Source organism: Chlorocebus sabaeus, chromosome 21 (assembly GCF_047675955.1).
Source record: "Chlorocebus sabaeus isolate Y175 chromosome 21, mChlSab1.0.hap1, whole genome shotgun sequence".
NCBI lineage: Eukaryota > Metazoa > Chordata > Mammalia > Primates > Cercopithecidae > Chlorocebus > Chlorocebus sabaeus.
Genome location: NC_132924.1, coordinates 6,420,639 through 6,442,406, shown reverse-complemented (window position 1 = coordinate 6,442,406; position 21,768 = coordinate 6,420,639). Strand labels below are relative to the sequence as shown.

The following is a 21,768-nucleotide window of genomic DNA, read 5'->3' as shown; positions in this document are numbered from 1 at the left end:
CCTGATACAAGGAAGGGTTTGAGAGTCGGGAGATCTGGCCACCAGACTCCTCGTGTATTACATACACTGTTCATCACTTAGCAAGAGGACACCGTTGGGATAAAAGTTGGGAAAGCTACCCTAACCATTTTCCCCTTCCAGGGATTTGTCCTATTAATAATTGATATAGAAAAGTTCAATTTTAAGAAAAAATATAATTACTTTATCCATAATATAAGGAATAAAAATAAAAATTTCTCAATGGAGGGAGAAAACCAGGAAGATGTCACTACAAAGTGGAGAAAAATTGGTGGTACTTTCAGCATTCATTTTGTAACTTAGTTAAGCAGTGAGTTCATAACGCAGAGGTAAAGACACTCAGAGCAGAGATGGCTAGACGGTAAGAGCATGTGAAATAAGAATTGACAGACCAAGAAAAGAAATTTAAGGAAAAGATAAAAAATCATTTCAGAAATGAGACCAAAGCGCAAGGAGCCAAAGAAAGAGCTGACCCCACAGAGAGCATGGGGGCAAAGTATCCTCGTGTCTAGGAAGGGTGTAATAAATGTTTGCTTAATAAATAAGTGACTAAATGAAACTATCAAGGAAAAAATGCAAAGGAAAAGCAAGATAAATTAAAGAGACACTTCAGTTTTCCAGTCTAGCGTTTAAGGAGTTTACAAGTCACCATTGCATCCTAGCAAGTAAAAAGCTTAACAGAGTGAAAACTCAGCAACTCTTCTTAGCTCCATCAGAGAAGTGAGGTCAAAGGGGCAAACAGCTGCACCAAAAAGTGGCGAAACAGGTGAATGCCAAGAACTACAGTTGTGCATCGCTTCACATCATGGATGAGTTCTGAGAAACACATCACTGGGCAGTTTCATTGTGCAGACATCATAGAGGTGCTCACACATACCTAGATTGTGTAGCCAACTACACCTCTATGCTCTATGATATAGCCTGTTGCTCCTAGGCCGCAAAGCTGTACAGCATTGCTGCATTGAATACTGTAGCAATTGTAACACAATGGTGTTTTTGTATCTAAACATAGCTAGATATAGAAAAGGTACTGTAAAAATATGGTATTATGATTATGATCTTATGGGACTGTGCGTATACAATTTGTTGTTGACCGAAACTTTGATGATGAATTACGGGGGCTAAGTGTGGACCAGCCAGAGAGACTTAAAAACTCGATGGGCACCCAGTCATAGCGGGCTCTCACACTTCTGTGAATTTTACCTCTAGGAGCTCCATGAGATCTTCATGGTGAACATCAGGGAACACTCCCCTCATGCTTCTTGTAGGTTCAGGGGAAGGAACCATACAGAATTCCATCAGAGCCTTCTGTTCTTGACAAGACCTGCCCTCTGGAGAAATTGCTTTACTGGAGCCTCTCCTGCAAGGAGTTTATCACAGCCCCGCCTCCCCGGAGCGAGGGAGATGCCTAGCTCCAGCTGGCTCTAGCTTTTAGCATTGGGGAAGGGAGATAATCAGCTGCAGCTTCTGCTGGCCATCCTGGCCAACTGAAGGTGTGGGGATGGGAGGCACTGGTGCAGTTCACAGTCCAAAGACACAGGCTATCTAGAAGGTTGAGCCTGCTCACAGGCGTGTGCTCCCCAGCACCTCCCACCACATGGCTAAGGCCTGTTCATTCTAGCTCCTTTTACCTAGTGCAACATGTGCGCCTGCCAACAAAAAAATGACAAAGCGTGATGACCTTTTTTATTTTTACTTTACCTGTTACCATTTACTTAAAATACTGAAGCATTAAGTATCTGTAACTGTAGATGTTTAGGTTCATAGGTTAATCAGATCAGCGTCCTATTTTTAGAGATTTCTGAATCAATCAGAATACTCATTTGTAAGCCTTTATAGTGATTATTATGTTTGAAATTTGTAGGTACTTAAGTTTTACTGTCTGTTTCCTGTATGCTTATATTTTTTGAATGTAGAAAACATACTCTCAGGGCGATGATAAGCAACTCATGCAGAAGAATTTTTTTCAGAGCTTCCAAATATGCTACTTTCTTATCTGTTTGACTCAACATCTTTAAAGAAATGGATAATGATGAAAGACTTCAAAAAGTGTTAAGGATTAATTTGAAAGAGAAGTAATATACCCTGAATAGAAGAATTGAAGAAAGAAGCAGCTAGATATTTGGAGAAATTTAAAAAGCAAAATGAAGCCGGGCACAGTGGCTCACACCTGTTAATCCTAGCACTTTGGGAGGCCGAGGTGGGCGGATCACGAGGTCAGAAGTGCGAGATCAGTCTGACCAACATGGTGAAAACCTGTCTCTACTGAAAATACAAAAATTAGCCGGGTATAGTGGCGCACGCCTGTAATCCCAGCTACTCAGGAGGCTGAGGGAGGAGAATCACTTGAACTCAGGAGGCAGAGGTTGCATTGAGCCAAGATTGCGCCACGGCACTCCAGCCTGGGCAACAGAGTGAGACTGTGTCTCAAGAAAAAAAAAGCAAAATGAAAAATAATAAAAATCAGAGTAGGATATTAGACAAAGACTAGAATATTGAAGAACCTCAACTTAAACATGAAAGAAATGTTTCATTTGGCCTTTTCACCAGCATGTCATGTCTGCCAATACTTGTTCCTATAAAAGACTTTAGTAAATACATATTTATGCTGATTCTTTTTTTTTTTTTTAACTTAGCTGTCATATTGTCTTCTCAAACCCAGATATACGAACATGCTTCTTTAAGAAGCCATATAGGCCGTTCTCTGGAGATTCTCGGATTCATTTGAAGATCTGAGTCTGTTCTTTATCCAAAATGGAAAGGTTGGTGGGTGATGAACACACACGCCCTTTGTACTGGTCGCCTTACTCTGTACTGTGTGGCTGCTCCAGAAATGGCGAGTTCACTCACCAGTTGGTTGGTCAGTTGTAGGGTTGTTCACTAAAGAACATTGAAAAACTGGGAAAAATAGGCTGGGCACCGTGGTTTATGCCTGTAATCCCAGCACTTTGGGAGGCTGAGGCCGGCGGATCACGAGTTCAGGAGATTGAGACCATCCTGGCTAACACAGTAAAATCCCATCTCTACTAAAATTACAAAAAATTAGCCGGGCATGGTGGTGGGTGCCTGTAGTCCCAGCTATTCAGGAGGCTGAGGCGGGAGAATGGCGTGAACCTGGGAGGCGGAGCTTGCAGTGAGCGGAGATCAGGCCACTGTACTCCAGCCTGGGTGACAGAACGAGACTCCGTCTCAGAAAAAAAAAAAAAAAAGAAACAAAAATTGGGAACAATAGGAGAAAAAAAAGGAAGAAGAGGGTATAAAGTTCAGAAAAGCAATCATTTGGGATAACATAAGAGAAATGATTTTATGAGAAGTAAAAAGAAGAGGATCGATGTTAGGATCTACAAGGAAGAATGAATACAACTTTGGAATGAATGAAAATTAACTCAGGATGAGTAGGAAGTGATGTATCTTCTCTTGTCTGTGAATAAGAGGTATTACATCACTATGCCAGGACAAACACCAAACTAACATGTACAAACTTGGTTTCTGTTCTTTCCTCCCTAATTTCTCTGTCTTGGTTTTGTTTTGTTTATTCATCTTTCAGAAATGTATGATATGGGGGCCGGGTGCAGTGGCTCATGCCTGTAATCCCAGCACTTAATGGGAGGCCAAGGCGGGCAGATCATGAGGTCAAGAGATTGAGACCATCCTGGCTAACACAGTGAAACCCCGTCTCTACTAAAAGTACAAAAAAATTGGCCAGACGTGGTGGCGGGCACCTGTAGTCCTGGCTACTCGGGAGGCTGAGTCAGGAGAATGGCGTGAACCCAGAAGGCGGAGCTTACAGTGAGCCGAGATTGCACCACTGCACTCCAGCCTGGGTGACAGAGCAAGACTCTGTCTCAAACAAACAAAAAACAAACAAAAGAAATGTATGATATGTATTGTTTTGGTGTCACCCCTTTGGAAACATAGATTTATGTAGAAGGTATTTCATGTAATTACAAATAATGTCCTGAAGATAAAAGGAAAAGATAATAATGCTTTTCTTCTGGGGTGGGAAATTATTCCAGGCATAGCCCTTTTGTACCTGCAGTTGTACCGGGTCACATGTGACCAAACCTACCTGCTCCGATCCCTGGATTACGTAAAAAGAACACTTCGGAATCTGAATGGCCGGAGGGTCACCTTCCTCTGTGGGGATGCCGGGCCTCTGGCTGTTGGAGCTGTGATTTACCACAAACTCAGAAGTGACTGTGAATCCCAGGAATGCATCACAAAGTGAGTTTTAGAACTGGAAACATTTTTTCCCAATTCCCAGTGAAAGCTCTTGCTGTAGAAAGATTCAAAAAGGAAACTGTTTTTAATTTCATCCATTGCTGTAAACAGATCGTGCCAAACTGTTAATCTTGAGCGTAGTGGTGGGATCATATGCCCTCTTTTTATCCAAGCATGTGTGTGCCTTAATTTTGGGATAAATAAATATATTTCTTGATTTTAACCATCTTTCCTAAGCAATTTTTAGTTTTCTTCAGTGCATGAAAATTAGCTTACATGCTTTAGATTCACCATAATAACTAAACCGATCTTAGGTTCAACCCTTAAGTAACTGATTAGATATGCTAATGATGGAACAATTAGGGAATGTAAGCTTTTATTGCACCTATTGGTTTATATTCTTTCTTGAAGAAGCAGAAATCACGGCTCATTCCTAGGGTCTGGTAGAGTATCTGGCACGTGCTAGTCAATTAATGTTTGTTGAAAGACAGGGTGACGCTGGGTATGGCGGCATGCGCTTGTAGTTCCATTAACTTGGGAGGCTGAGGCAGGAGGATCACTTGAACTCAGGAGTTCAAGGCTGCGGTGAGCCACCATCCTGCCACTGTACACCAGCCTGGGCAACAGAGCAAGACCCTGTCTCTAAAGAAAAAGAAAGAAAAAAATAAAGAGAGAACGACAATCTAATTCCCAAGCATTGGTGACATTGCAGTACCATTTTTTTTTTTTTGAGATGGAATTTCAATCTTGTTGCCCAGGCTAGAATGCAATGGTGCGATCTCAGCTCACTGCAACCTCCGCCTCCTGGGTTCAAGGGATTCTCCTGCCTCAACCGCCAAAGTAGCTGGGATTACAGGCATGTGCCACCACACCCAGCTAATTTTGTGTTTTTAGTAGAGATGGGAGTTCACCATGTTAGTCAGGCTGGTCTTGAACTCCTGACCTCAGGTGATCCACCTGCCTCAGCCTCCCAAAGTGCTGGGATTATAGGCATGAGCCACCGCGCCTGGCCTGCAGTACCATTTTTATTTAAATTTTAAATCACTTTCTTTTACTTCTGGATTTCAAAATAAAATTTTATGGTTTAAAATAGATGTAAAGGTAGAAATTAACAGAAAGATGTTTTAGTTTTAATTTTGACATTCTAAAGGAGACCAGTGAACTGGAGACATTTTTGTTGTGTTCTGGATTTGGGAATATTTTTAAAAATCATAGTTTTAAATTTAAAATAAATAACAGGTAATTCCTAAAGCAACAGGTTTAGTGTTTCAGGAAGAAGTACTTTAGAATTCCTCTGGGAAAAAATTAATTTTTCTTATTGGTTAGACTTTTGCAACTCCAGAGAGCGGTTGTCTGCCAAGAATCAGACCTTCCTGATGAGCTGCTTTATGGACGGGCAGGTTATCTGTATGCTTTACTGTACCTGAACACGGAGATAGGTCCAGGCACCGTGTGTGAGTCAGCTATTAAAGAGGTACTGTGGGATATGGGCAACTATGGGCATCTCTACCATTCAAACTTGTTTGCTAGCATTGAGTTGTATTAATAGCTGGAATCTGTTTCTAGGTAGCATTACTTTTTAAAGTAAGAAATACTGAAGTATTTCTTAAGAAGTACTTTTTTAAGTACTCATCAAAAGTAAGAAATAGCCCCTATTTTTTTCTAGGAACATTAACAAAAAAACCCCGTACTCTCTTTCATCTTTTATTAATTCATCTGTTTTTACTGGAGCTAAACAACAGCGGCTTTAGAGAGTTCGAATGTTTATTTATCTTTCATGAGATGTCTGAGCTGGTAAGCATTTCAGGCTGGTACGAGTGGGGACCAACTTCTTATGTCTCATTCTGCCTTGTCCTAGGGGCATACCCTTATTTGCAGGACCAAAGCTAGTTTAGCCCCTCAACCTTTGAAGGGGAAAGAGGAGGTGGAGGTGACACAGCTTCCTTGTTAGGGACTCGGTTTCCAAGTTGCCCACTTTACTTCTGCTCCCATCCCAGTGCCAGAACTTCATCAAGTGTCTGTGTTCAGCTGTCTGTAACTAGGGGGCCAGATGCCCAGCTAAAACTTGGAATACTTTCCCAAAAAGGGTGAGAGGAGATAGACGTGAGGAAACCGTCATTCCAGACATGCTCTGCTTTTGATCTAGCTGAAATCCTTCATGCCAGAGCAGACCTCATATCATTAGTCTTTCATAAATAAAGCCAGTTCCTCCAGCCTTTTCTGATAGGTGTATGTGCTGCTCTTTTGGGAAAAGCACTGCAGCTATGGAGCAACTAAGAAATCCAAAACAGTTTTTATAAGACGTTTTTCTAGATTTTTGGTTGACTTTTTATACAAAGAATTTTTTATTTCTTAGACTTACTATCTTTTCCTACTCTAACATTGGCTCCTGATTTCTTTCTGCCTGCATTTATTAATTTATAAAAGAAATATAAGTATGTTAACTGCTAACTGCTTAAAGACTTTTAGATTAAGTTTTCTGCCTCTCTCTCTATATATATATGTCATATATATATATGACATACTGTTAATTGAACTATAACAGGGTACATATACAGTTTTAGATTTATGCTGTCTCGTTCTCTCTGTAGGTAGTCAATGCTATTATTGAGTCCGGTAAGACTTTGTCAAGGGAAGAAAGAAAAACGGAGCGCTGCCCACTGCTGTACCAGTGGCACCGGAAGCAGTACGTTGGAGCAGCCCATGGCATGGCTGGAATCTACTACATGTTAATGCAGGTAGGTAAGAATTCTCTTACACACTGCAGTATATTTGATCAAACATGAAATGGGAAATGAATCCTGCATACAAACAATCCTGCAGGCTGGATTGAAATACCCTACTTTGAATCGCAGATGCGTAACTCTACCTCATAAACCACAGGCAGTGGATTTCTAAGAGTCCAGTGAGTTCCTGAGTACATTTGGTATGGAGTCTTAGAGCAGATTAGTTATCTCTTCCCCACACATTTTTTTTTTTTTTTGAGACGGAGTCTCACCCTCTCGCCCAGGCTGGAGTGCAGAGGCGCGATCTCGGCTCACTACAACCTCCATCTCCCGGGTTCAAGCGATTCTCCTGCCTTAGCCTCCCAAGCAGCTGGGACTAGAAGCGCACACCACCACCTCCAGCTAATTTTTGTATTTTTAGTAGAGACGGGGTTTCACCATATTGGCCAGGCTGGTCTCGAACTCCTGACCTCGTGATCCGCCCACCTTGGCCTCCCAAAGTGCTAGGATTACAAGCATGAGCCACCGTGCCTGGCTTGCCCACCCTTTTCTTCTGTGCTTGTCCTCCTGCTGATTGCAGTAGGAACTCTTAATGGGGAAAAATCTTCAGGGAGCAACAGGGCCTGCAGAGGCCAACTGAGGCAGTGACTTTGTCACGTCCTGATAACCTCGCTTGCTGTCAGTTGTCTTCTATATTTTTGATGAGTTTATTGCTGTGGTTATGATTTTGTCTCTCAGTCATCCCTGACACCTATTAAGTACTGACTCTTCTATCAGGCCAGTAGAGACCCCACACTAAACATTGCTTCAGGCTGTGTTTGGCTTGAGCATAAGCCTAGGACTTCAGCCTAGCCTGTGGCCTATGTTCTCTTCCCTGCAAGGCATAAAACCGCCTCTGCCACCACCACCACCTCCTCCTCCTCCTCCTCCTCCTCCTCCTCCTCCTCCTCCTCCCCCTCCCCCCCCCCACCCTCTGTCCTGCCCACTGTTCCCTCCCCACCTTCTCCCTCCACCTCCCCTCCTTCTCCTTCTTTCTTCTTCTTTTAAATTAAGCTTTCTTTATTCTACAAAACTACAAAACTAGTAAGTCAAAGGATGTGGATTAGAATTTAGATATCTTAGACTGGAAAACATATATATTACTTTTTTAAATTTTACTTCAGATTCTTTTTATGTCTAATCTACTATATCATGTTCTCACTCACTAAAGGAAACCAGGAAATTCATGTCTACACAGGATTAAAACTTTTTCTAGGTATTATTTGTCTGTCTTTATTGTTGTAGAAAGTAAAACATGCATATATGCATATAGTTCGTTTTCTGAATTTACTTTCTTTTTTTTTTTTTGTTTTGAGACTGAGTCTCGCTTTGTCGCCCAGGCTGGAGTGCAGTGGCGTGATCTCGGCTCACTTCAAGCTCCGCCCCCCAGGTTCACGCCATTCTCCTGCCTCAGCCTCCCGTGGAACTGGGACTACAGGCGCCCGCCACCAAGCCCGGCTAATTTTTTTTTTTTTTTTTTTTTTTGTAGTTTTAGTAGAGACGGGGTTTCACCATGTTAGCCAGGATGGTCTCGATCTCCTGACCTCGTGATCCACCCGTCTCGGCCTCCCAAAGTGCTGGAATTACAGGCGTGAGCCACTGCGCCCGGCCTTTTTTTCTTTTTTTTTGAGACGGAGTCTTGCTTTGTTGCCCAGGGTGGAGTGCAGTGGCGCCTTCTCAGCTCACTGCAACCTCTGCCTCCTGGGTTCAAGCCATTCTCCTGCCTTAGCCTCCTGAGTAGCTGGGATTACAGGCATGCAACACCACACCTGGCTAATTTTTGTATTTTTAGTAGAGATGGGGTTTCGGCATGTTGGCCAGGCTGGTCTTGAACTCCTGGCCTCTGGTGATCCATCCGCCTCAGCCTCCCAAAGTGCTGGGATTACAGGCATGCGAATTTTCTTCATGATGCAGGTACACGCTTTCAAAGTAACCAGAATTCCATATCTCATTTAAAAATGGCACTGTTATTTTGAACAGTTAGATTTTGTGTATGTGTTAGGGTTCTCCAGAGAAACCACCAATAGGAGATAAATACTATATTTGAGATGGGATTTCTTATAGAAATTGGCTCGTGCAACTATGGAGGCCCAGAAGCCCCACGATCTGTCATCTACAGGCCTGAGACCCGGGGATGCTGGGGCTGTAACTCCACTCCGAGTCAGAAGACCGAGCCCCAGGGGAGCCAAATCCCAGTCCAAGGGCAGGAGGAGACTGTTGCCCTGGTTGAAGCCGGCAGGCAGGAAGGAGCAGATGTTTTCTTTCTCTGCCTTTGGTCCTGTTCAGGCCCTGGATGGACTGGATGAGGTGCACTCACTTTGGGGACGGCTATCTGCCTGACTGAGTCCACCGTTCAATGCTAATCTCATCTGGAAACACCCTTGGAGACACACCCAGACGCCATGTTTAATTTGACACATAAAATTAACTATCACAGTGTATTCTGTATTTTCCCAGAAAAATGTTTTAACAGTGGTTCAGGAACTTTTTTTTTTTTTTTTTTTTTTGGTGAGACAGGGTCTCAGATTGCAGTGGCACAATCTCGGCTCACTGCAAACTGCATCTCCCAGGTTCCAGCAATTCTCCTGCCTCAGTCCCCCAAGTAACTGGGATTACAGGTGTCCGCCATCACGCCCGGCGGCAACTTTTTTTTTTAATGCTAATTCCCCTAGGGGAACATAGTAATGTAAGAACCACGCCAATGTCGTTCATGTGTTTAGGCCGATTTTGCTGTATATTAGGGACTTCCTTGGGAGGAATATAAATCATAAAATTTTCCATTGATCTGTTTTTAAAGTGAAGAACGTGGAACACTATGTAGTAAGTACTTGACTTAGAGATTGAGCCAGGTTTTCTTTCAAGATTCTTAGGCAGTGGTGTGGTGGAGCCTGCAGGGAAGCTGCCTGCATCTCTTCCCGGATGCATGGTTCATGGCTGTTGTCAGTGCAGAATGATGGTTCAGAAATGTGGAAAGGAGGGCTTTGTTTCTTATACTGGGTTGCAGCCTGCAGGGTGGCCATTCTGATGGCTAATGGTAGCCTTGGGCTAGAAGCCAGAAACAGATATTCTGAGGGAGTGGAAAGGGAGCAGGAATGTATGCCAAGCCAGGTGGCCGAATGTAAGTGTTCGGTGAGCTGCAGGAGGCGTGGAGTATTTGCTAGAGAAGTGTGTGTCTGCACAATTGGGCTTCATGCTCCTTGAGACCCATGTTCAGAAAATGGTGGCATGAGCAGGATCTGAGGGTAGTGTTTTCGGCCCTCTGAGTCAAAAGGTGAAGCAGAGGAACAAAACCCCTCCCTGCGTGTCCTCCATAGGCTGGCCTGAGCCTGCCTGGCGCCTTCTTAGGGGCAAGTGCTGGCTGCTTGGTTGTTGAAGCTGCAGAAGATGGGGGAGCAGTCAGGTGGTTGTCACTGCCAGTGCAGTCTGCTGAAAGGGCTGGTTTCCGCTTAGTCCTTAGGGCAGAAAGTCTCATGCGGTCAGCACGGGAGGGGCAGAGCAGGGTGAGCCCCACCTCTTGGCCTGTCATGACTGGTAGCTTAGTTTCAAGGTTGCCTCAGGCTTCCTCGGCCAAGAAAGGGTCTGCTGAGTGAGTTGAGGGCTTAGAATTTGGTTCTTATTTCTCATTGTCTGGTAGTTTAGTCATGTAAAAGTAGTAGTTTCAACTGGAGGGTGTCGTTGGAAGGCTATCAGAACAATATATGCAAAAACTCTTAAAATATCGCTTAAAAGGAACTCCACTTTCATGATAGAATAAAAACAGTTCTGTTGAAAATCATCTCAAAACAGCCAGAAAAACAACAAAAGAGAAACCAAAGTTCTTTGATGAAGCTAGGAGACATCTGGAGCTCCAGCTGCAAACCTGTGAACTGAAGCAGATGAAGGAATGACAGCTGACCTTCTGGGATGAAAGATGGTGTCAGTGCCGAGGGGGAGGGTGCCCACAAGAAACAAGTCAGTTTGTTCCACAGAACCCCAGAACTCAGGAGGGGAAAGTGCCATGTCCCCAGTAGGCAGTGCCACACATGGGCTTAGGTGGCGCTCTGGCACAAGAGGCTTCTTTGAGCATGTGCAGTGGTTGGACCTCTGTGAGAACCTACACCCAGCACAGGGAGGGAACTGCCTATCCTTCAACTCGTGCTGGAGACAAAAGGAGCTAGGTCTGGAAAAACTGACTAGGCTCTTTTCGATTCAGGAAAGCCAGATGTAGAAGAGAGCTGGAGTGAAGCACAGAACTAAAAATAGGGGGGAGAGAATGAGTGTCCATGGTCTAGGGTGAGACTGCCTGTCTGTCACCTCCAGCCTCAGGCACCGTCACCTCTCCTTCACCCCAAGGGGCAGCGCCACCTCCACCCCGCTCGGGACTTGAAGTCACTTCTGGAGAAACAAGTAGCTCAGATAAAAGTTTCATAAGTACAGGTATTTGAAAACCCCCATTAAAACGTTAGTCTGCCATCCATGATGGTTAATTTTATGTGTCAACTTGGCTGATCCCTGGTGCCCAGACATGTGGTCAGGCATTATTCTGGATGTTTCTTTGAGGGTGTTTTTGAATGAGATTTACATTTAAGTTGGTGGACTTTGAGTGAAGCCAGCTGCCCCATAGGATGTGAGTGGGCCTTGTCCAGACAGTTGAAGGTCTGACTAGAACAAAATGCTGGACCCCCAGGCAAGAGAGGATTCTCCAGCACTCTGCTTTCAGACTCCAACTGCAGCTCCTTCCTGAGTCTCCAGCTTGCTGGCCACCCCAGGCAGTTTGTGGACTCATGAAGCCTCTGCAGCCAGTTCCTTGGAGTGAATCTCTTTCTCTACTTCTATACATCCTGTTGGTCTACTTCTTTGGAGACCCCGGCAATCCCCCATCCAGCCACTCCACAGTGATTCCCACCATTCCGCAGCCCCTCCTGTGCACTGAGGGCAGCGAGGAGCTGTGCCTTATGTGTGAGCACAGACCGGTAGCCGATGAGCAGACACGGCAGAAAAGCCCCAGCTTGAAAGGTGGAGACCTGAAAAGTAGAAGTAAAAACAAAGAGAAAGCAGGAAGTGGAAGAAAGCTTTGAAGAAATAATAATTCATAATTAATATCCTCAGGGAAATAAGAGATGCTGTTGCATCCAAGAAACAGGAAACATTTGATGGAAAAAGAGAGCTCTTGAAAATAAAAAGTATAATAGCTGAATTTTTTTTTTTTTTTTTTTTTTTTTTTTTTTTTTTTTTGAGACGGAGTCTCGCTCTGTCGCCCAGGCTGGAGTGCAGTGGCCGGATCTCAGCTCACTGCAAGCTCCGCCTCCCGGGTTTACGCCATTCTCCTGCCTCAGCCTCCGGAGTAGCTGGGACTACAGGCGCCCGCCACCTCGCCCGGCTAGTTTTTTGTATTTTTAGTAGAGACGGGGTTTCACCGTGTTAGCCAGGATGGTCTCGATCTCCTGACCTCGTGATCCGCCCGTCTCGGCCTCCCACAGTGCTGGGATTACAGGCTTGAGCCACCGCGCCCGGCAATAGCTGAATTTTTAATAAATTCATGAAAATGTTTGGTAATCAAAGTCATATCTTAGAAAGCGGGCAGAAATAAGACAATGGGAGAGGAAAGCGTAAGAAAGCAAGAGGATTAATCCAGGAGGTTCAGCATGTGACTGGTGGGAGACCTAGTGAGGGAGAACACACAATAGGAGGGAGGAAAATAACACAAGAATATGCTGTAGAAATGAGGGACATAGGCTGGGTGCTGTGGCTCATGCCTATAATCCCAGCACTTTGGGAGGCCAAGGTGGGCAGATCACTGAGGTCAGGAGTTTGAGACCAGCCTGGCCAACACAGTGAAACCCCATCTCTACTAAAAACATACAAAAAATTAGCTGGGCATGGTAGTGGGCACCCATAATCCCAGCTACTTGGGAGGCTGAGGCAGGAGAATCACTTGAACCCAGGAGGCAGAGGTTGCAGTGAGCTGAGATCACGCCACTGCACTCCAGCCTGGGCAACAGTGCGAGACCCCATCTCCAAAAAAAAAAAAAAAAGAAATGAGGGACATAGTTGCATATTGGAAAGACCTACCAGGTTCCTACACAATGAAGGAACAGACAAATCCATAAAGACAGACAAATCCACACAAATCCATTTCATTGTGAAAGCTTAAGCTAAAGGGATAAAGAGACAGTGCTTAAAACATTAGACAAGAAATAACCACGTGTAGCAGCGTGCACCTGTAGTCCCAGCTACTTGGGAGGCTGAGGCAGGAGAATTGCTTGAACCTGGGAGGCAGAGGTTGCAGTGAGCCGAGATCATGCCACTGCACTCCAGCCTGGGTGACAGTGAGACTCCGTCTCAAAAAAAGAAAAAAGAAAAAAAAACTTTAGAGAGAAAAAGGTTATGTACAAAGTCCAAAAATGGCATTGGACTTTGCAACAGTTTCACTGAAGCTAAAAGATAAATGGAAATGACTTGCAAGTTTTGAGTAAAAATGATTTCCAACATTGCATTCTGCCCAGAAAGTTACCAATTAAATGTGGAGTAGAGCAAAGACTGTTTAAAACATCCCGTTCCCCGTACTCCATCTCAGGAAGCCACTGGAGTGTGGTGTCTACCACAACAAGGGAGTGCTCTAAGAAAGAGGATCAGATCCAGGGAAGAGGGGCTACCCAAACAAGAGAGGGAGCAGAATCCCCAGGAAGTTGACAGGTGCAAGTCCCAGGACAGCAGTGGCACAGAAGACCTGGAAAGCAGCCGATAATGGAGAGTCACCTCCAGGGAAAACAAAGTCATAGTAGATTTGACCATGTGGAAAATCTTACCGAGAGACTTTTTATGGAGCTGTTGGTGGGTATGAAAGAGCTTAGGTACTGGTTTAAAGAAAACTAAGCAAATAAAATGTTAGAAAGTTACTCCAAGAAAAACTAAAAGGTGTAAAAGAATATCTAATTCAGTATATTTACTGTTTCAGGAGCAAATAATATTTGCAAAGTATAGTCTGTAAAGAACACAGGATTATGGATGGTGAGCAGAGTGAAATTCTCTTGGGAAGATTAGAGGAAGGAAAGTGTCCCTCATCTGCCACAAGGGGAAGCCTAGAATCAGTGACTCAGGGCACAGCCATGCATGGATTGTTTAGAAATACCGTGGTAATATGAATAAGCAGCTAACAACCACCACAACAAAAAGGAACTCAGTTGTGTCCTAGGAAGGACATGGTCTGTTGGTCTTTGAATTAAGCTCCTCAATATTTTTTGACTTTTTAAAGTGGTTCTGTATTTATTACCTGTACGAAAGTAATTTTAAAAGTATCATGTAGCCTTTTGGAAATAAACTTCATGACCTATAGTTTTTAAAAAGCTAATACAGTCTTTAAGTGTGTATCAGGAAAAACACCTAAAGATTTTCTACTAAATATAGTTTTATTTCAATGAAATTTAGAAGTATTGATATTCCTTAAATTATCTTTCCTTTATTTTTAATAAAATTAACTTTTTGTTGAAGAAATGAGGTTTTTTATTCTATAGGAGAAGATGTCATGTTGTAAACTTTGGTGCTTATGGAATGATGAGAATTTAAAGCAATGCAATATTTTATTTCCGTTTTGAGAGTACTTTACATCACCCCGATATTTGCCACCAAAGCCAAATGAAAAGTCAGTGGCCAGAGACAGGTTCTCTATCTCAGACTTCACCAATATGCAGATTTATGTGGTGCTAACATGTCACTTTAAAGATATTGTGTGGTGTTAACATGTCACCCGAAGACGTTCTGTAGCGCTAATATGTCACCCTAAGACGTTTGTGTGGTGCTAACCCGTCACTCTAAAGATGTCATGTGTTGCTAATGTGTCACCCTAAAGAGATTGTGTGGCATTAACATGTCACTCTAAGGATGTCATGTGGTGCTAACATGTCACCCTAAAGACGTGAGGTGTTAACACGTCACCCTAAGATGTGTGGTGCTGTCATTCTAAGGATGTCATGTGGTGACATGTCACCCTGAGACGTTGTGTGATATTAACATGTCAGTCTGAAGGCACTGTGTGGCATTAACATGTCACCCTAAAGTCATTTTGTGGCATTAACATGTCACCCTAAAGGCATTGTGTGACACTAACATGTCACCCTAAGGTGCCGTGTGGGCTGGCATGCCACCCTAAGACGCTCACTTAGCTCAGCCTTGCCATCTGACTCTTCTCACCAGGTTTTTTCGTGGGAATCTGTACAGTAACTTGAGACTATTTGAATGTTTTAAGTCCTTTTAAAAAAACAATGCCTCAAAATTTGCAAATATTTTCCAAATACGTTTTTAGTCTTAGTCCCTGTAGTAAAACTTAAACACAAATTCAATAATGAATTCTAGTAGGTAACATTTAATGAGTGCCTTCAGTTAGTAAAAGCCAGTATCACCACAAATTGTTGGATGAAGGAGTGAGGCATGCATTTTTTTCTCCTTTTTTCCTTACAAACGTCTTAGGAGTTGAGTACTATGATTATTCTATTTTAGAGATAAAGAGACTGAGGTTAAATAATTTGGCTGAGTAACAAAGCCAGTATATAGATTTGGGAGAAGAGGGGTACCTGGCTTTCTAGAAGGTGTGAGCCCCATGGAAGGATATCAAGTATTCGTATTTTAACAAAGCAAAGCAACAAAACAAAACCTATCTACTCCTAGGTTCACTTGCCATTTAATCATTTCCTTTACTACTCATCCACCAAAGAGGAGACAAAATACATTATAACACTGAGATTTCAAAAAGTTGAAACAAGTTCTGCCTAAGTCTTAAATAACCTGATAGTTGAATTAATTCTAATTTTATGTGCTCTTTCGTTTTCCATGTAATTGATGTTTTATTTTGTTAGCCGTGATACAATGTAAAAGAAATAACTTCAGAAAAAATAATTTGTGTTTTATTTTTGTTTGTTTAAAGCCAGCAGCAAAAGTGGACCAAGAAACTTTGACAGAAATGGTGAAACCCAGTATTGATTACGTGCGCCACAAAAAATTCCGATCTGGGAATTACCCATCATCGTTAAGCAATGAAACAGACCGGCTGGTGCACTGGTGCCACGGTGCCCCGGGGGTCATCCACATGCTTATGCAGGCGTACAAGGTCAGTGCTTCCACTGTCACGGCCATCCCCTGTGTGGGGAGCCAGGTTTCCCTGTCAGGTTTTTGGTCTTGCTTTCGTAAGGCCATTTGACTGTACACTAAAAACCTTTTAGAATGAATGTTTTTACAAAATAAAGTCTTTGTATTTTACCACTCATCACCACTGCCATTAGTGCTACAAGTCTGTGTGTGTGTATGTGATTGTGTGTGTTAACAGGATTTATATTCATGTGTAAAAGAAAACGTAGATGACAGAGCAGTGATGAGATGATTTTCGTTCTAATGAGTATGGGTATCCAGTAAAGTAGTGGATAGGATTATAACCGAAGTGCTTTTTTGTTCATTTTCACATCATTTCATTTTCTTGCTTGAATAAGCCTTTATTGCTGGATTATTAATAATAATAATGATTGTCTAAGAGCTTTTGAGTTTAAAATTGTTATATTATTCTCAAGACATAGGTGGTACTCAAATTTGTATACATCTGGGGTACTGTAGGAAAATGGGCTGAACCTTCACTGATTAATTCTAGTAGGCTTTAAATATGTTTGGGCATAATATTAAGAATGCTATTGATTTCTTCCTGGACTAAGATTTATCATGTAAGTTGAAAACCAGTGATGCTTCTTTTGTAATTTTATTTTTATTTAATACATCTGTATTTGTAATAATTGATGTTGGAGATTGTTGCTCATACATCAGAGTATACAACTGTAACACAATGATTGCTCTGTTCAACACAGTATTTTGGCCAGTTCTCTTTGTTTAGGATAGATAGATAGAATTAATGGAGCAGAACTCATATCTCTACCTGGAAATAATAAGAACTGATACCTGAATCAATTTTATTTTTTCTTTACGGCCACCATAATAAATTACTCAGAAAAATTATGGGGAATTATCTCTCATGATTTAGGCTAATTTGTCAGAAATTTTGAGTCCTCCTACAACACCACCAAAAATATTCAAATCATATATAAGATATGAGCATTCAAGAAAACAACTCAGAAAGTTATGACGTTTGGTCAGAGTGAAACATGATGAAATGTATTTTTTGAAAATAACATGTATCTTTCTAACAGTACCCTCACTTTTACATTAAAACATAATTCTGTTCAAATCACTGCCTCCCTTTTTTGGAGTTTTGGAGCAGTTATAACTTCAGTGTCATAGACATCTGTGATATGTCCAACAATAAGGTGTGAGCACAATATTGACTGTACAGACAGGGGCCCTCTGATACTTAAAACAGATGTATAACTGCTAAAATGTGGAGGCTCCTTTTTGTCAAACTCCTTTTCCCTTCACGTGAAAGAGGCTCAGCCGACACAGCTGGTTGTTCTTGGTGGCTGATCTCTGCTGCCGGGTGTACCTTTCCAGTCTGTTTCAACAGAGCCCTGTGGAGAGCAAGCAGGTGCCAGGAACCAGGCTATCCTGTGGGACCCTTCCTCGTGGGCCGTTTCATTTTCATGAGTTCTGCTGACAGTGGCCACCATCTGTTTTCACCACTGCCGGCCACTTGGGAGCAAGCCAGCACGGCTCTGCCACTGACAGGCTGCAGGTGGCTGTGGCCAGCTCCTCCTGGCAGGGCTTCTGCACAGAATACCATTCAAACACCTTGCCTCGCCCTGTTGGTTCCAAAACAAATTTCTCTCCTCCAGAAAGCATAGAGCCAAAGATGTCAAGATCCCATACTTAGTCTTGAAAATGTTAATTGTGTCCTCTACATTAAGATTCTTGAACATGAGGAACAAGGAGGAATATCAGAATCCTCTGGGGGTAGGAAGGCATCAGTGGTAATTTGAAAAAGCATATATATTTTATATTTCAAAATAGCTAGAAGAGAAGATTTGAAATGTTCCCAGCATAAATAAATGATAAATGCTCAAGCTAATGGACATCCTGAATACCCTGACTTGATCATTACACATTATGTGCATGTATACCACATGCACCCATAAATATGTACAATTATTATATATCAACGAAAAATTTAAAAAGGAAAAAGCATATGTAATATGGTCTTACCATTGGGGGTAAAAATACATCCTCTTCATAGTATAAACTACAGAAAATAAGTGTAGACTGAAGGTCTCTGCCAGTGGGGAAACAGACCATGTGCTGCGGAGTCCGCACATCTGTTTGCATCCCTGAGTGGAGGGTGGGGTTTGTGTTTGACCAAGGCAGGGCAGGTGCGGTGGGGGAGGCAAAGCTAGGGAAGCACAGCTCCACACTGTTTTCTCTCAAGTTACAGTTACATTGAGAGGGCCTCCATTTATTAAAGCTGTCTCTTAAAATTAGGTAGGAAATGTTCCAGTTTTTTGTACTAACAAGTGCTAACGTTTTCTTCTCCTGGCATATGAAGTCCTGAGTTGTTCAGGTGTGCTGATGAAGGTGTAAAGTGTTCAAGTACTTGAAAAAAATATTATTAATTATCGTTTACAAAGAAAACTGTAAGTTCAGTCCAGACTCACAGAATTTATTTTCCCTCCCTGTAGATGCTCATCATGTGTTAGTATTTAGTAGGGTATACTCTTCTATGTAGGAACGTGTATTACTTGTTAATTTAAAGTTACATGGTGTTTTAGATGGCCTTAAAATGTAAAAGTTTGGCCAGGCGCCATGACTCACACCTGCCATCCCAGCACTTTGGGAGGCCAAGGCGGGAGGGTTGCTTGAGCCCAGGAGTTGGAGACCAGCCTGGGCAACATGGCGAAACCACGTCTCTACTTAAAAAAAAAAATACAAAATTTACCTGTGTGCGGTGGCACATACCTGTAGTCCCAGGTACCTGGGAGGCTGAGGTGGAAGGATGGTTTGAGCCTGGGAGGCAGAGGTTGCAGTGAGCTATGATCATGCCACTGCACTCCAGCCTGGGTGACACAGCAAGACCCTGCCTCAAAAAAAAAAAAAAAAAGAAAAAGAAAAAGAAAAAAGGGCAAGATTTTAACAATATTCTACATTGTATTAGGAATTGTATTAATTGTGAATGATTTTCTAACAAATTACATCTGTGTACATCCAGTTACAACTGGAAGCTATTTTGATGAGTAGTTACAGCCAGCTCTTGATTATCTGACAAAAAAATCATGGGTAACGGTGGCAAATTCTTCCTTCTGTTCACGTTTTGAGCCCTAGGGCATTAGCAATTTGTGTGGGTTTAGCCGCTGTACACAAATACATTTGTTAAATGAGATTGTATTTGGAAAGGTAAATGTGATGTCCAAAAAAAGCATGTAACACTCCCACCAGAGTGACACCAGTGCAGTCCTTAGATGCTGAACTGAATTTGGCAGCAGCCACAGCATCACTGCTTACGCCCACACGCCTGCCCTGGGAAGCCCCAGATAGAACTGCATTGAGAGTGCCCCCTGGTGACCAACTATTGTATATATGTCAGAAAATGCTTTCATACAAATTCTGTTCTTGAAGCTTGTTTGCAAGTTGGTTATTTGAAACATGGAAAGTTTTTCAACGGGTATCAGAATTACTTGAAAATATTTTTCTGAACTATACTTTTTTCCCCCTTACTCAAGATTCTGATACCTTCCTAATTTTAAGCATCACTTAAATAAATGTACCATAGTTTATCATTGTTTTTCTTTCTTTTTTTTTTAATTTGAGACACAGTCTCACTCTTTCCCCCAGATTGGAGTGCAGTGGAGCAATCTTGGCTCACTGCAACCTTTGCCTTCTGGGTTCAAGCAGTTTTCGTGCGTCAGCCTCCCGAGTAGCTGGGATTAGAGGTACACATCACCATGCCCGGCTAATTTTTTGTACTTTTAGTAGAGACAGGGTTTCACCATGTTGCCCAGGCTAGTCTTGAACTCCTGACCTTAGGTGATCTGCCTGCCTTGGCCTCCCAAACTTCTGGGATTACAGGTATGAGCCACTGCGTCCGGCCAGTTTATCATTGTTTTTCATTAGTTTCCAGGTTTTGGCTGTTAGGAACAAGCTGCTATGAACAGTCTTGCACAGGTCTGTCTGGAGACACATGTCTTCATTTCTTCTGGGTTAATATCTAGGAGTAGAATCACTGGATTGGAGGGTAGGTGTATGTTTAGTTTTAGAAATTGCCAGACTTTTCCCACAAGTTCTGGTTGTTCTGCATCTGCCAGCACTTGTTGTTGAAAGTCTTTTTAATTTTAATTATTTTGGTAGGTTTTCATTGTGGTTTATTTGTATCTTCCTGATTGACCAGGGTTGATTAATTTTTGCATGTGCTCATGGGTCAATTGTGTATCTTCTTTTGTTGAGTGTCTCTTCATATCTTCTTCTTATTATTATTACTATTTTTTGAGACAGGGCCTTGCACTGTCTCCCAGGCTAGAGTGCAGTCGTGGATCTTGGCTCACTGCAGCCTCGACCTTTGGGGCTCAGGTGATCCTCCCACTTCAGCCTCCCAAGTAGCTGGGACTACAGGCACGTGCCACCACACCTGGCTAAATCTTTTTATTTTTTTGTAGGAGTCTTGCTTTGTTGCCCGGGCTGGTTTTGAACTCCTGGACTCAAGCAATCTTCCTGCCTTGGCCTCCCAAAGTGCTGGAATTATAGGTGTGAGCCACTGTGCCCAGCCTGTCTCTTCATGTGTTTTACCTACATTGTTTTATTTTATTTTTGTCTTTTTGCTATTTTTGTAAGAATTTTGTATATGTTCTGGTTAAAGTCCCCTCTGTCAGATATATATCTTACAAATAATTTCTCCCTGTCTGTAGTTTGCCTAATCATATTCTTTATGGTATCTTTTAATTAATAGAGTTTTAAATTTTGATAAATTCTATTTTTCAGTGTTTTCTTTTATGATAATTACTTTGTGTTTTGTCTAAGGAACCTTACCTACCCTCAGGTTATATAGATAATACTCTCCTTTAATCTTTATTGTTTTAGATTTTACCTTTAGGCCTGTGATCGATCTCAAATTAAGTTTTGGATATTACATGAGGTAACAAATGAGGTGGTTTTTTGTTTTAATCATAGGGATATCTGATTGTTCCCATACCTTTTATGGAAAAGACATTTATTTTTCCTGTTTGATTGATTTTGGTTCCTCTGTCAAAAATCAAATGACCTAATAAGCCTGGGTCTGTTTCTGGACTGTATTCAGTTACTTTGGCCTGTTTACCTACATGATATTACCATGTTATTTTTCTTATTCTGCATTTATTGTAAGTTTTGAGATCAGGTAACTTAAGACCTCTAACTTTATTCTTTTTCAGAATCACTTTGAATGTTCCAGGTCCTTTGTATTTTCATATAAGTTTTAGAGTCCATTGGTCAGCTTCTAAAAATGGAGCCTGTTGGAGCTGGGACTACAGTCATGCACCACCATGCCTGGCTAATTTTTTTATTTTTTGTAGAGATAGGATTTCGTCATATTGCCCAGGCTGGTCTCAAACTCCCAAGCTCAAGCAAGGGACCTGCCCACCTCAGTCTCCCAAAGTGCTGGGATTATAGGCTTGAGCTACTGTAACTGGCCACAGCTGCTTTTTGTATATTGACTTTATATTCTGTGCTAAATTCATGTATCAGTTCTAGTAGCTTTTTTATAGCTTACTTGGGATTTTCTGTGTACACATATTGTATCTGTGATTTTCAACCTCTGTGCCTTGTATTTCCTTTACCGCTCTTATTACATTGGTTAGGATCTATAGTAGAATATTGAACAGAAGTGGTCAGAGTGGAC

The 21,768-nt window shown here is 42.2% G+C and overlaps 1 protein-coding gene across 3 annotated transcripts in view; it reads left to right on the top strand.

Annotated features, from left to right (window-relative positions):
* The window catches only part of LANCL2 (LanC like glutathione S-transferase 2), a 67,743-nt gene that overhangs the window by 29,643 nt on the left and 16,332 nt on the right, over positions 1–21,768 (top strand). For all 3 annotated transcript variants that reach the window (XM_007981278.3, XM_007981279.3, XM_037988307.2), the window contains exons 3-6: positions 4,035–4,242; positions 5,566–5,713; positions 6,831–6,977; positions 15,904–16,086. In XM_007981278.3, coding sequence (XP_007979469.1) covers positions 4,035–4,242; positions 5,566–5,713; positions 6,831–6,977; positions 15,904–16,086 — 686 coding nt within the window. The remainder of the gene's footprint in view (positions 1–4,034; positions 4,243–5,565; positions 5,714–6,830; positions 6,978–15,903; positions 16,087–21,768) is intronic.